Raw genomic sequence first — 14,460 nt, 5'->3', positions numbered from 1 at the left:
ACCTCCCACCATGGCAGCTGGGTGGTACTGAGGGATTTGGGGACCGCAGGGCTGGCAGGTCCTGCCTGGTGCTGGCCCAGGCCACAGCCCCTTTAGGTGTTCCTGGGTGGATTCTGTGGCTCCGCTGGGACCCAGAGCCAGCCCTGGCAGAGTGTGGGGGAAGAAGAGGGAGCAGGGATGGCTGCAGCCTGGCTTTACGCTTTCAATTACCCGTCTGCAGCTCGGCACAGCGTTGCTGTAAAAATAACCCAAAGGAAGAGGGAAGTGCTGGCTGCACCCGGCCTTCCAGCAGGCACAGAACAGGGAACTGGGCTTTGAGGGGACAAAAGGGACTGGCAGCAGGGCTGATTTGCAGCCAGGAGCATCCCCCATCCCCTGTGCAGGGGAAAAGTGTTGTTTTCTGGCTGTGCTCCAGGGTGGGGATACATCTCAGCGTGTTTTCCAAGGCCTCAAGCTGACTCAGGTCTGCTGTGCCAGGATACAACTAAAGGTCCTGTTCCTGATAAAGAAACAGCTCCCAAGTCACCCCCAGCCCACTGAGAGGACAGTGGCTCTCCAGAGTTGCTTGGGCCAGGCAGAGGTGGTGATTAGGGATGAGTATCCCTGGCACCTCTGTAATAGAGACTTGAATGACTTCTGCTGCAGAGCTGTTGAATGTGTGTGAGCCTGCAAGTTCAGGGAGGCAGAGCTGTTCTGAAGGCAGCCCGGGAGACAGGGAGCGGTTTAGTGCCATAGTAAATCAGTGGGAGGCAGCTGGGCTGCCAGGGCTGCATTATAAACCCATCAGACATCTGCAGCGTTTGCATTTATGAGTGTGGCTTTGGGAAAGCTCCTTTTCCCCTGCCTGCCTGAAGCTTCTGCTTCCTGCCCATGCTGCTGGGGCTGGCTGTGGCTGGAGTAGACTCTTCCTCCCAGGGGAATCCCCAAGAGGTGTTTTGGGCTTTGACAGTGGGTGCTGAGAGCCAGGGTAATGGTAGTTCCCTTATCATCTCTTGACAAACTGTCCAAGATCCTGTTCAGCCTGGCTCCTGCAGGGCCGTCTCCCTTCCCAGGATGCACTTAGGGCTCCCTACCTGCCCCACTGGAGACTCTGCCCACCTGAGCCTGCCCACTAGCTGCTGCATAATATCCAGTTGCTGAGACAGCAAAGTTGTGAGACTTAAGCTCTTGGTGCTCCTCTTTCCAGCCTGGCAAAGGGGGAGCATGCAAAATCCCCATGTCTTGTGAAGCCCAAATTAGCCAGAGGCCTCAGAAAAGGTTAATGCTGCTGCTCCAGGCACATGCTCTGAGCAGCCATGAACCCCTGTGGGCAGGGACATCTCTGAGCTGTCACTGCTGTGGCTGAGGCTGAGTGTGCTGTGCTGCTCTTGAGCCTGGCCTGGGGTGAAGGCAGCTCGGTTTGCAGGAGGAAATCACAGAATCCCAGAATGGTTTGGATTGGAAGGGACCATCCATCCCGGTGCTCTGCCATGGGCAGGGACACTTTCCACTAGAGCAGGTTGCTCGATGACCACAGTTCCCCTGGGACACCAGTTTGAAATGCTAATTGACCTGGGTTGGATGCTAATGAACCTGTCTTGGTGGGGGGTGTTACTGGCTAGGAGGCATTGTGCAGGAGAGATAGCCCTGGGGGAATTGATGGATGAAGGTCCAGAGTGCAGCACTGGAGTTCATTCTCCAGTTGCTTGAATCTCAATTAAAAAAAAAAAAAAAAAAGGAAGAAAAAAAAAAAGCCACTGTGTGTAGTGCATTAGTGGCTTGGGTATTATGCCCATGGGTGTGCTTGGCATGCTGTAGTCCTCCTGTAGCCAGAGGCTCTGCTGGGCCCCATCCTGGGATGCAGATCCAACGTCCAGCTGCCTGGAGCAACTCAGCTCCAGCAGGAAAAGTTGCACTGGTTCCAGCAGTGTTGCTGCACGGCAGAGCCCCAAGGCACAGGGAAGGAGCAGAGCACAAGCCTGGGTCATTCAGGCCAGTGGTGTGGTGAGGAAGGCTCTGGTGGAGGCTGGTTTGAGCTGGAGCAGTGTTTAGGGTAGGGGATCCCTTGGCTAGAGAGTCCTAAAGGATGTGGGAACCAGCACAGTGTCATTCCTGGCCTCTGGAAAAACCCAGGTTGTGAAACCTTGTGGAATGCAAGAACACTATTGCTCTTGGTGTTCTCATGCCCTGAACCTCATGACTGTCTTATCCAGCTTCTGTGTTTGCATCTTCATTTTTATCTCTTGAGAGAGAGAGAGAGAGAGTGTACTATAGGTAATCTGTGTATAGATACACACTGATGGTAGCTATCTAGATGTCTGTGTATATACAGATACATAATGTATTTTATATCCTTGCCCCATGTTTGTCTCTTTCCCCTGGCCTGCAGAAGAGGCAGATCCTGGTGACACTGATCGAGGTGTGCCTGCCGCTGCTCTTCGCCGCCATCCTGATCGCGCTGCGGCACCGCGTGCACTCCGTCAGCCACCCCAACGCCACCCTCTACCCCAGCCAGTCTGTGCATGACCTGCCCAGCTTCTTCTCCTCCCAGCATGCCAGCAACCCCTGGGAGCTGGCCTATGTCCCCTCCAACAGCAGCGCCGTCCGGAGCATCGCCGAGGCGGTGGAGAGAGCTCTGCCCATCAACATCAGAGGTGAGCAGGGCTGGGGCTGCTCCTTCCACCCCAGAAATTGGTGTGAGTCTGTACTCTGGGCAGCCTAGTCCAGTGGAAGGTGTCCCTGCCCATGGCAGGGTCCTGGAACTGGATGGTCTTTCATGTCCCTTCCAGCTCAAACCATTCTGTGACTGATTCTGAATCCTCATGCTCCTGGAACACCATTTTTTGCTGAACTTCAAGGCTACCATTTGATGGTTTTTGGGTTTTTTTCAGTAAAATGACAGGATTTGGGGTTGCTTTTTAGTCTCGTTTTATTGCAGTTTCCGTCTTGAAAAATATCACCCTAAAACAGTTAAAGAAGGTGGCAGCACTTCCCTGTGAAAGAGTATTTTTGGAAATCTTTTGGCACAGAAAATTTTAGCACTCGGTGTTCCAATCTGTTAGAATTTTCTGTGGGAAAGCTGACTCCTGCTCTCAAGGAGGAGGAATGTCTTCATGCCCGGATACAGGGCAGCATCCTGTGTGACTCCCCCGTGTTTGACAGCAGGCAAGCACATCCCTCCTGTCCTGGACCCAGCGATGCTCCTGGGGGTGGCTGAGCAGCAGTGCATGGTGCCTTGCTGTGCCCTGTCCCTGCATCTCCTGTTTCTGCCCCACAGCTCAGGGCTTCCCCTCGGAGCGGGACTTTGAGGAGTACGTCAGGCTGGACAACCGCTCGGGCAGCGTCCTGGCTGCCGTCGTGTTCCGGCACCGCTTCCCTCACAGCTCGGCCCCGCTGCCCCTCCAGGTGAGCCAGGGAAGGTGGGACAGCATCCCCCAGCCGGGTGTCACCCGGCTCTGTCCCACCCACCTCCGACCCTCCCTGCAGGTGGAGTATGAGCTGCGCTTCAAGTACAGCCCGAGGAACGCCCCACGGAGCGAGCAGATGGGGCTGAACCCCAACCTGGACCGGGACTGGCACACCAGTTACCTCTTCCCGCTCTTCCAGCTGCCCGGGCCCCGCGAGGCCAAGTTTGCTGATGGGGGCACACCAGGTGAGCACGGCCCAGCACGTGGGGTCACCTTCCTACAGCACGTGGCAGGCTCTGAGCTTTTTGAGAAATAGGTTCATCTAAAAGAAATTATTAAATTCAGTTAATTATAATGAAGTAGTGATTTATATTTATACCAGCATTAAATTTATATCTGTATAAAGCGAACAATTAAATATTTGTTTGTTATAAGCATATATTTATTTTATATATACAAGCAATTAAATATTTATATATATTGAAATGTTAAAATTTACATATAAATCTTTATGAATATATAAATAGTTAAATGGTTATGCTTTTCTATAGATGTTTATATTCAGTTTTGTGCATATATAAACAATTCATCCAATAATGACACAATTTTAAATTAATATTTAAATATTAATTAATGATTTACTATAGAGCTTCTTAATATTTATTTATATATTAATTATAAATAATTAATTATTATTTATATATTAATATGTCTTTATTTTGTTGAATTATTATTAATTACTTAGATGTAATTGGAATATATTTACAATTTTCTTATATTTGTTATATTATAGCTATCCTTTATTTAAATTTTATTGTGTGACTTCATGGGCACTGCTTGGCCTCTGGGCACCTCTGCTGAGCGGGGTTGGATAAGAATAAATTTTAATGTGCATGAACCATTTTAAAATTTAATTTTTTTCCCATTTCAATTTTTAATGGAAATTTTATATCACTATCCAAACTGCCCCGTGTTTATTGTACTGTTTAAGTACTTGAGAAGTAAATAGAGCAGTTCTATGGTTTGCGGTGTTTAAGGGCAGCCAAACCACTGGCAGAGCATGAGCCAGCAGGGACATTGTTGGAGCTGCTGCTGGCTTAGGACTGGATTTTTGGGAACTCCTCCTGTGGTGGCAGAGGGAATATTTCCCTCAGTGGGATTTCTCCCTCTGTATTCTATTGCAGTGTCCAGGGAGAGTGAGGGCGAGGAAGTGGGCAAACAGGTTTTGCTCACAGTATGTAAATAAAGCAGAGCCCCAGAGTGTTTGCTCAGTACATGAGTTAATGTCAAACAAAGTTCCCAATCTCATAATTCCACTGTTATCTTCTCTCTCTGTGGGTCATTTTAGCCCACTGACTTTCAAAATGTTCATTTGGGGTTTTGCAAGAGAATTTAAGTTCCTGTTCAGGTAACATTTGGCAGCAATTCCACTTAAAAATAAACTATTTTAAGTTGATTTTGTTGTCTAAAGCTGTGTCAAGAGAGGTTTAGATTAGGGAAAAGCTCTTCCCCCAGAGGGTGCTGGGCACTGCCCCGGCTCCCCAGGGAATGGGCACAGCCCCGAGGCTGCCAGAGCTCCAGGAGCCTTTGGACAGCGCTGCCAGGGAAGCCCAGGGTGGGATTGTTGGGGTGTCTGTGCAGGGCCAGGAGTTGGCCTCAGGATCCTTGTGGGTCCCTTCCCACTTGGGAGATGCTGTTGGGAAATTTAAATATTTTCAGTGTTTTCTAATGCACAAAAGTTTACACCACATGTGTGAGTCACAGGATATACTTCTTCTGACTGCAACCTGTGTAGTATTGCTTATTCTTCTGGTTTACAAAGAAACGGGGGAATAACACAAGCCCAGTGACTTGTGGTGGTTGATGGTGACAGAGAATCTCCCCATTACAAAGTCACAGCCATACTGCAGGACAGCAACCATGAACAGAGTTTTCCTGGCAGCCTCTCCTAAATGATGGTTATGGAAGATCCTGGTTTGGTCTAGTGGAAGGTTACCCTGCCCATGGCAGGATGTAGAACAAGATAAGCTTTAAGGTCCCTTCCAAGCTAAACCAGTGATTCAGTGAATTTGCTGTGGTATCAATCCTTCCCCAGCCCCCTGTGTCACAGTGATGCTTATATTGCTTTTCCTCTGCACTCCAGTTTTAGTCCCTGTTCCTCTTCCCATGCAATCTTTCCCACAAAGGCTGTTTGTCCCTCCAAACCCCAGCCCCATGTCTATTCCTGGTGTGGTTCTTGCTGTGCAGGTTATCTCCGGGAGGGATTCCTGGCAGTGCAGCACGCGGTGGACAGGGCTATCATGCAGTACCACGCCAGTGCCAGCTCTGCCAGCCTGCTGGAGAACATCACCGTGGTGGTGCAGCGCTTCCCCTTCCCAGCCTACGTCAATGACCTCTTCCTCCTGGCCATCCAGAACCAGCTGCCCCTGCTGCTCATGCTCAGCTTCACCTACACCTCGCTCAACATCGTCCGCGCCGTCGTCCACGAGAAGGAGAAGAAGCTGAAGGTGAGAGCTGGGATGTGCTCCCCTCCCTCTGCAGCTTTTCCCAATGGATGATGTCTTTAAATTAGGAACAAAATCCCTGCTGGGTGTAGAGCCAGTGAGCAGGAGAGGGGGATGGCAGCGGATTAGCGAGCCCCAGGGAAGAATGTTGCTAATCCTGCTCTCCTTGCCATGCAACCCGGGGTCCTGGACCACAGGGATGGTGTTTCTCCAGGGCTGGGAGAGAGGCAACATGTCTGGGTTCCAGAGCTTTTGGATTCAAGAGTGCAGTCTGTTTGAAGTCTGTTTTTGCCTTTTGCATGTAGAGACCCGTTTTGCGTGTGCTGTGGGGGCGGCTGGAGCTCGGCCAGATGCTTACAACAGCAGGGTTTGGCTTTCCCCAGGCATTGGCTGTCCTGCCCTGTGCTGGGTGGCCCTGGTGGCACCACTGGCACCCTGCTCTGGGTTTGGGCTCAGCTCAGCTCTCTGGGAACTCCTCCAGTGGTGGCAGCCCTTGTTTGGGGAGGTGGGGGACACCACACCATGCTGGTGGCTGTGCAGGACCACTCTGCTGGTACCTTTGCTTGTGCCACGAGGGGAAGCCACCTGTGCCTTGCCCTGGCTGTGCCCCGGGAGTGTGGGTGCAGCTGTGGGTGACACTGTGACCTCCCACAGGAGTACATGCACATGATGGGCCTCAGCAACTGGTTGCACTGGAGTGCCTGGTTCCTCATGTTCTTCCTCTTCCTCCTGGTGTCCGTGTTCTTCGTCACCGTGCTCTTCTGTGTCAAGGTGAGCGTCTGTCCCCAGGCCACAAACTCTGTGCTGGTGAGGCACAGGGATGACAGGGCCACTCTGCCATGGGACTGTCCTGGTGTCCCAGGGCTCCTCCAAAGACTGGAGTTTGGGTTTCCCGGACTGAAATGAGCAGTGCTGCCCCACAGTTGCATTCATGGCAGGGTCACTCCCCCCAGAGGGAGGTGGGGATTGGAGCTCCAGGGACACTGCATGCAGAGCAGGACTACCCTGCTCCCACAGCCTCTGGTGCTCCTTGAGCTCTCCCCTCTGCATGTGCCCACAGCAGGGCAAGCAGAAGGGGGCTCTCTGGATGTTGGCCAGGGTATCCCTGCCCCTTAGATCCTGAATCACATGAGGGCAGTCTGTATTTCCTCCCTCTGGAGTGGTCTGGGAGTTTCTGGGTGTCCTCACCCATCTGAGTTTGTCTCCAGCACTTGGATAACATCAGGTCTGTGCTGCTAAAGCCACAGCTGGCTCCAGCAGCTCTGGGCTTCACAAGATTTTCTTGGCAGGTGAGCGAACAGGGAGCAGTGCTCACCAACAGTGACCCCACCCTGGTGTTCACCTTCCTCGCCATCTTCTCCATCTCCTCCATCTCCTTCAACTTCATGGTGAGCACCTTCTTCTCACGAGGTGAGTCCCCCTAAGCTGCCTTCTTTTGTTACTGACACTTGGACTTGTGAGGGGGCATTTCTTCCCATTTTTGGCTGCATTTTCTGCACAGTGTGTGGAAAGGGATGTGGGTACCGTTGCTTCCCAAACCAGAGCAGGTCCAAGGGCTGGAGCCCCTCTACTCTGGAGCCAGGCTGGGAGAGCTGGGGGTGCTCACCTGGAGAGGAGAAGGCTCCAGGGACACCTCAGAGCCCCTTGCAGGGCCTAAAGGGGCTCCAGGAGAGCTGGAGAGGGACTGGGGACAAGGGATGGAGGGACAGGGCAAGGGGGAATGGCTTCCCAGTGCCAGAGGGCAGGGATGGATGGGATATTGGGAATTAGGAATTGTTCCCTGTGAGGGTGGAGAGGCCCTGGCACAGGGTGCCCAGAGAAGCTGTGGCTGCCCCATCCCTGGCACTGTTCAAGACCAGGTTGGATGGAGTTTGGAGCAACCTGGAATAGGGGAAGGTGTCCCTTCCCATGGCAGGGGGTGGGACAAGGTGGTCTTTAATGCCCCTTCCAACCCAGACCATTCCCTGGTACTATGACAAGCTCCTGTCTTAGGGCCTCATCTGGCTTGGCCCCAGATTCTGCTCTGGGATGGGCAGAGGCTTCTGCAGCTGCCCACTATGGGGCTGGGGTCGGGTTCAGGCTCCTGCCTTGCTGGGATGTGTGTGTGTCCTTGTGCTGCCCCTACATAACCATGCTTAGTGCACAAATCTGGAACGTCCCTGGGTGGGGAGTTGGTGAGCAGTGCTGGGTGACATCCCCTGACATTGTCCCTCCTGCTTTTCCCTGTGCTGGCAGCAAACGTTGCGGCTGCTGCTGGCGGCTTCCTCTACTTCTTCTCCTACATCCCCTACTTCTTCATCTCGCCCCGCTATGACCTGATGTCCCACAGCCAGAAGCTGGCATCCTGCCTCATCTCCAACGTGGCCATGGCCATGGGGGCGCAGCTCATCGGCATGTTTGAAGGGAAAGGTGAGCAGGGCCATCTGTTCCTGGGAAGAGCAGCATCCCCTTCCTGTCAGCCTCATTTGTGGTGGGGTGGCACTGGCTTGGTGGAGAGACATTGGAGAAAAGAAACAATTTCCTTCTTACTAGAGCTGATTGCTCTCATACCAGGGCTCTCTGAACTTGTTCCTGTGCCCCTGTGCTGTGCAAAGGACCATCCTCACTTTATTTACTGGAGGAATTCTGTTCTAATGGATGAGAACCATTGCATTTTCTCCTTCACAATATATATCCTTAATTTCTTTAATTTAAAAGACTCTGTTGTTGGTTCCATGCAGAGCCATGCATTTACTTGGTGTGGCAGTAGCTCGGTGGCTGCAGTGATTGGAGGGGTGATGCTGGAGAAGGAATCATTTCTTCCCAGGCAGTGGCAGAGAATGCCATGGAAGGAGCATGGTGGGGTGGGGAGCCTTGAGGGGTCAGTGCCTCTTTTCCCTCCATCTGTAGAGGATCACAGAGCTGTGCAGGGGCTCCTGGTTAGGGAGCAGTGAGCTGGCAGAGGGGCTGCTCTCTGCCAGTCCTGGAGAAGATGGTCCTCCTGGGGATGCAGAGGGAGCAGTGTCCCATGTGCCTTGCAGGGACTGGCATCCAGTGGAGGGACCTCATGAAGCCCATCAGCGTGGATGACAACTTCACCTTGGCCCAGGTGCTGGGGATGCTGCTCCTGGACTCGGTGCTGTATGGTGTGGTGGCCTGGTACGTGGAGGCTGTGTTCCCTGGGGAGTACGGTGTGCCACAGCCCTGGTACTTCTTCCTCACGGTAAGCACTGCTTACACCCCTCCCTGGGCTGGAGGGGCATCACTTGGGACAGTCACCACTTCTGTGCTGTGTAGTAGGCCAGACAGATGGCCAAGGGTGGCACCATCTGGCCTCCAAACTCACAGGGCCTGCAGCATGTCCTCACTAAAGGCTGATGCAGCTGTAGATTTTTACTGTGGATGAAGGTCATCTTGGCTTTAGAGCTCTCTCCCAGCACTTCTGGCATGCAGGGTGTTCTTAAATCTCTCCAGGCTCAAGCAAATGCATTGGAGAGAAACCCCATGTGGGAGGACCAGATCCAGCTATTTGACACCCCTGAGCACTGCCATGCAGGCGGGCATGGGTGACCTGTGTCTCACTGCCAGCTGCCACGTGCCAGGGTGGGTGTGACCCCTCAGCTGAGCCACCCTCGCTCTGCCAAGCCAAACACTTGGCATTACCCTCAGCAGCTGCAGCTGCAGTGGGCACTGCAGCTACATGGCTGCAGGGAGAATATGTTCTGTTTGGATACTGGAGATGGATCCTTTGTTATTTGATAGAGAGGCTTTTCCTTCTCCCTTCCAAATTCGTAATCCTAGAGTGGTTTCACTCCAGCATCTCACTCCCTCTTGCAGTCAGACTGGGGAAACAGAGATGCAGCCATTGACAAAAGCTGATTTTGCATCCAGGAGTTATTGAATTGTTATTCCCACCAGGATTTAAGGTCCCAAACACTTAGTTTCATTCCTAGAGAGCCATGTCAAAAAAAAGGGGCTGTGACTGCAGCAGCTGGACCCCAGGCTGTATTTAGTGGTTTTCAGGTGTTTTGGAGGGGGTGGTCATCCATGGGCTCTCCTGGGCAGGATGATTCCGCCTGAGTGATTTTACTTCTCAGTGGAATTTGGGGAAGAGCTGCTGTGTAAGCACAGGCAGTCCTGCTGTAAGGGAGAGATGGGGGAGGGCAGGAGGAGCTGTTCCATCGTGTCAGCCCTGCCTGCTGAAGATGTTCTGGTTGGTAATTCCCAGGCCAAAGAGAGCAGTCTGGGAGATCCTTGGGAGATGTCTGTGGGAGGAGGAGGGTGGCCAAGGCTGGGATGAAGAGATGGGCTCTGCCTGTGCCTGATTTCTGTCTCTCCCTTCCTCCATCAGCCCTCGTACTGGTGTGGGCGGCCCAGGACTGTTGTGGGGAAAGAGAAAGAGGAGGAGGAGGACCCTGAGAAAGCCCTGAAGAGTCAGTACATTGAGGAGGAGCCAGCTGACCTCGTGTCAGGCATCAAAATAAAGCACCTGTCCAAGGTACTGACTGCCCAGCAGGGCACAAACACACCATAATATTGGTTTTGTAAATTCTGTTGCCTGCAGACAGCTTCTGTATCCTTGTGCTGCCCTGGGGCTGGGTATGGCTCTTCCCCAGACCCAGCTGCATTTTGTGGTGGGATGAAGTGCTGCGTACTTAGAGGTGCAGTGACATCTGTATTTAACTTGTTGACATCTGTATTTACCTGAATTAGACCTGTTGTCTCCTGGTAACACCCCGTGAGCATCCCAGGCTTTGCCTGCTGGGTGGAGCTGAGGCACTTGCCTGAAATGCAGCACCAACTCATGGACTTGATCTCCACAGGTCTTCAAAGTGGGAAACAAGACAAAAGAGGCAGTGAAGGACTTGACAGTGAACATGTACGAGGGGCAGATCACTGTCCTGTTGGGACACAATGGTGCTGGGAAGACCACCACTCTGTCCATGCTCACAGGTAGGAGTCTCCTGCTGCAGGACCTGATGGCTTTACCCTCGAACAAGAGCCAGACCTTGTCTCTGAGGATGGGGAGGGGTTTTTGATCTCCTTGGAGCACTTTTAGTTTCCTGAGCCATTGGCTAGGAGTGCCAGGGTAGTGAGAGGAGGATAAAGGAGCATGGAGGGTCCCTGCTCAGCCCTCCACAAGAGTGGGATCAGCCAGTGGGTGAAATGGCAGCAAGGTTTTGTGCTGGAGAGCTGTGAGAAGAGACTGGATGTGCTGTCCAGGATGGCTCTCTGTAGGCTTTGCCATGGTAACACAGATAAGGTGGAACTGGTGTTTGTCATTCTTGATCTGCTGGGCTCCAGGATACCTATTTTGGCACAAGGGACACAATGACCTTTGATATTCCTCTTCTGTTCTCTATTGCTCTGAGCTGCTCCTGGCAACTCAGGGGGCTCACGGGACCTTCCTGGAACTCTGCCCTGGCCCTGCCTGGCTCTCTGCACGGCTCAGAACCATGTTTGACCTGCCTGTTCCTCTCCTTTCTGCACTGGTGGCCAGTTCCCACCTGTGGGTGCCCTGCAGCCCATCCTGCAGCAGGAGGAAGCTGCTGTCCCGCAGCCTGAGCACGAGACAGACCTGCTCTGGTTTTTGGCAGAAAGCTGGTGGCGGGGGGGGTGAATGCTCATCAGGACCCTCCACATTTCCACTGTCTCTTTGCCACTGGGGTCACCCTGAGCTCCCCACAGGTCTGCACTCCCCGACAGGCGGGCAGGCCTACATCAACGGCTACGAGATCTCCCAGGACATGGTGCTGATCCGCCGCAGCCTGGGGCTGTGCCCCCAGCACGACGTCCTCTTCGACAACATGACAGTGGAAGAGCACCTCCACTTCTATGCAGGGGTGAGCCTGGCACTGAGCAGGGGGACAGCCCTTGGGGAGGCGCCTGGGCTCCTGGAGGTGGGGAAGTGTGGTGAGATATATCACGTGGGTCCAAAAATGGTCAGAGGGTGGAACACCTCTGCTCTGGAGCCAGGCTGGGGGTGTTCACCTGGCAAAGAGAAGGCTCCAGGGTGACCTTGGAGCATCTTGCAGTGACTACAGGGGTTCCAGGAGAGGGATTTTGGACAAAGGCCTGGAATGACAATGGGGAATGGTTTCACACTGAGAGAAGGCAGGGTTAAATGGGATATACAGAAGAAATTCTTCCCTGTGAGGGTGATGAGGCCCTGGCACAGGTTACCCACAGAAGCTGTGGCTGCCCCTGGATCCCTGAATGTGTCCAAGGCCAGGTTGGATGGGGTTGGAGCAGCCTGGGATAGTGGAAGGTGTCCCTGCCCAAGGCAGGGCAGTTGGCCTAAATGATCTTAAAGGACTCTTCCAACCCAAACTATTCCATGATTCCATGATAAGCAGAACAGCCCTTGCATCCTCTTCCCACCTCATCTGCAGGCTGGTGCAGGAGTGGAGGGTCTCAGACAGCAGAACTCATGGAACCACCCCTGCCAGCTGTGCCAGCTCCTGCAGGGGTGTGCAGGAGTCCAGCTCTGCTTCCCCACTTTCCTGTCTGAGTGTGGAGCAGGGAGTGTGGTGGGGTTTGGCAGCCCTGCAGGTGGGCTCACTCCTCCCTTCCCCTGTCTGGCAGCTGAAGGGATACCCAGCCTCCAAGTGTCCTGAGGAGATCAACCACATCCTGAGGATCCTCTGCCTGGAGGACAAGCGCCACTCCCTGAGCAAGGCTCTCTCCGGGGGCATGAAGCGCAAGCTGTCCATTGGCATCGCCCTCATCGGGGACTCCAAGGCAGGTGCCTTTGCTGGGCCCCCTCGCACCTGGGGCCAGTGCAGCTCCTTGGGGTGGCTCTGAGGCTGTTCCTCAAGTGCAGTGAGCCAGTGGGAGAAGCAGGGACAGCGGGGAGCGGGCAGGAGCACCCCCACTCTGAGGGTCATGCCCTGAGGCTCTGCTGTCTGGTAGCTGCTCCCCAAGATCATTGCTGTGAGGCCGAGGTTTCTCCTGGGCCCTGAGGTTGTCCCCTCCTGTGCTGCTGGGCCTCCCCCAGCCCTTTCTGACCTGCTCCCATCTCCTGAGTGCAGGTGGTGATGCTGGATGAGCCAACATCAGGGATGGACCCAGCCTCCCGCAGAGCCACGTGGGATCTTCTGCAGCAGCAGAGGAGCAACAGAACCATTCTGCTGACCACTCACTTCATGGATGAGGCAGACCTGCTGGGGGACCGCATAGCCATCATGGCCAAGGGCGAGCTGCAGTGCTGCGGCTCCTCGCTCTTCCTCAAGCGCAAATACGGTATGGGGGCAGAGCAGGCTGTGCTCCGTGTCCTCTCCTGGCCAGGGAGGAGCAGGAGGGGTAGAGAGAGCAGGGAGGGGATCCATTGCTCCTTGCCTGATGGCTGGTGCTCCCCATCCTGCTATTCAGCCTCTCCTGGGGCCCATCTCCACATTTGCTCTTGCATGGTGTCCGTGTCCGGTACAGAGCAGTGCCTGTGCATCCCTCTCTGTCCCAGCCCCCTGCCCAGGCTGGGCTGGCCTGGGATTGACCCTCCTCTCCCTTCTCTCATGGCTGCCCCCAGGGGCTGGATATCACATGGTGATGGTGAAGGAGCCCTACTGCAACCTGGGAGAGATCTCCCGCCTCATCTGCCAGTACGTGCCCAATGCCACCATGGAGAGCAACGCCGGGGCAGAGCTGTCCTTCATCCTGCCCAAGGAGAGCACCCACAGGTAATGGCATTGTCCTCTGCTGCCCCTCCCTGGGGGGTCCCTTCTCTTCACACACTGTCTCACAGGCTTGCTGGAAAGGGGAGCTGCTCCCTGCATCAGCACTGGTCATGGAAAATGGGATTCAGTTCCTCCTGTAGTGCTGAGGGTGGCACACACAAGGCAGGATGTTCTGGCTCTGAAATCAGATCTATAGACCCAGGAGATCAGGGGAGCTGATTGTCTCCTTCTGCTCTGTTCTTGTGAGACCCCTCCTGCAGTGCTCCCTGCCAGTCTGGAGGCACCAGCAGGAGGATGTGGACCTCCTGGAACAAGTCCAGGGAGGCCACAGAGATGCTCCAAGGACTGGAGCCAGGCTGGGAGAGCTGGGGGTGCTCACCTGGAGAGGAGAAGGCTCCAGGGACATCTCAGAGCCCCTTGCAGGGCCTAAAGGGGCTCCAGGAGAGCTGGAGAGGGACTGGGGACAAGGGATACAAGGGATGGAGGGACAGGACACAGGGAATGGCTTCCACTGCCAGAGGGCAGGGATGGATGGGATCTTGGGAATTAGGAATTGTTTCTTGTGAGGGTGGGCAGGCCCTGGCACAGGGTGCCCAGAGCAGCTGTGGCTGCCCCTGCATCCCTGCCAGTGCCCAAGGCCCAAGTGGATGGGGTTTGGAGCACCCTGGGATAGTGGAAGGTGTCCCATCCCATGGCTGGGGCTGGAATGAGATAGTCAGTAAGGTCCATTCCAAACTCAAACCCTTTTGTATTTCCATGATTCTGTAATAGCTGAGGCAAGAACAGCCAGTGGAACCCAAAGTCTGCCCTGGGGGACAGGGGTGTGCTCAGTGCCACAGGTCACCCTGGGGTTGGATGCAAGACTCCAGCCAGCCGCAGGACTGATGCCTAGAGGGTCTTTACCCCTGAGTGTCCCCT

At 54.1% G+C, this 14,460-nt stretch overlaps 1 protein-coding gene across 1 annotated transcript in view; it reads left to right on the top strand.

Moving 5' to 3' along the window:
- Positions 1 to 14,460, top strand: part of ABCA3 (ATP binding cassette subfamily A member 3) — a 31,834-nt gene that overhangs the window by 5,502 nt on the left and 11,872 nt on the right. The window contains exons 3-16 of the mRNA XM_054643721.2: positions 2,369 to 2,633; positions 3,257 to 3,384; positions 3,466 to 3,631; positions 5,634 to 5,893; positions 6,545 to 6,661; positions 7,180 to 7,300; positions 8,126 to 8,299; positions 8,911 to 9,092; positions 10,221 to 10,367; positions 10,693 to 10,822; positions 11,558 to 11,712; positions 12,455 to 12,610; positions 12,901 to 13,111; positions 13,395 to 13,545. Of these exons, the coding sequence (XP_054499696.2) occupies positions 2,369 to 2,633; positions 3,257 to 3,384; positions 3,466 to 3,631; positions 5,634 to 5,893; positions 6,545 to 6,661; positions 7,180 to 7,300; positions 8,126 to 8,299; positions 8,911 to 9,092; positions 10,221 to 10,367; positions 10,693 to 10,822; positions 11,558 to 11,712; positions 12,455 to 12,610; positions 12,901 to 13,111; positions 13,395 to 13,545 (2,363 nt within the window). The remainder of the gene's footprint in view (positions 1 to 2,368; positions 2,634 to 3,256; positions 3,385 to 3,465; positions 3,632 to 5,633; positions 5,894 to 6,544; positions 6,662 to 7,179; positions 7,301 to 8,125; positions 8,300 to 8,910; positions 9,093 to 10,220; positions 10,368 to 10,692; positions 10,823 to 11,557; positions 11,713 to 12,454; positions 12,611 to 12,900; positions 13,112 to 13,394; positions 13,546 to 14,460) is intronic.

This window comes from Agelaius phoeniceus, chromosome 16, assembly GCF_051311805.1.
Source record: "Agelaius phoeniceus isolate bAgePho1 chromosome 16, bAgePho1.hap1, whole genome shotgun sequence".
NCBI classification, from domain to species: domain Eukaryota; kingdom Metazoa; phylum Chordata; class Aves; order Passeriformes; family Icteridae; genus Agelaius; species Agelaius phoeniceus.
The sequence above is the reverse complement of the archived record's forward strand: the minus strand, read 5'-3'. Positions and strand labels throughout refer to the sequence as shown.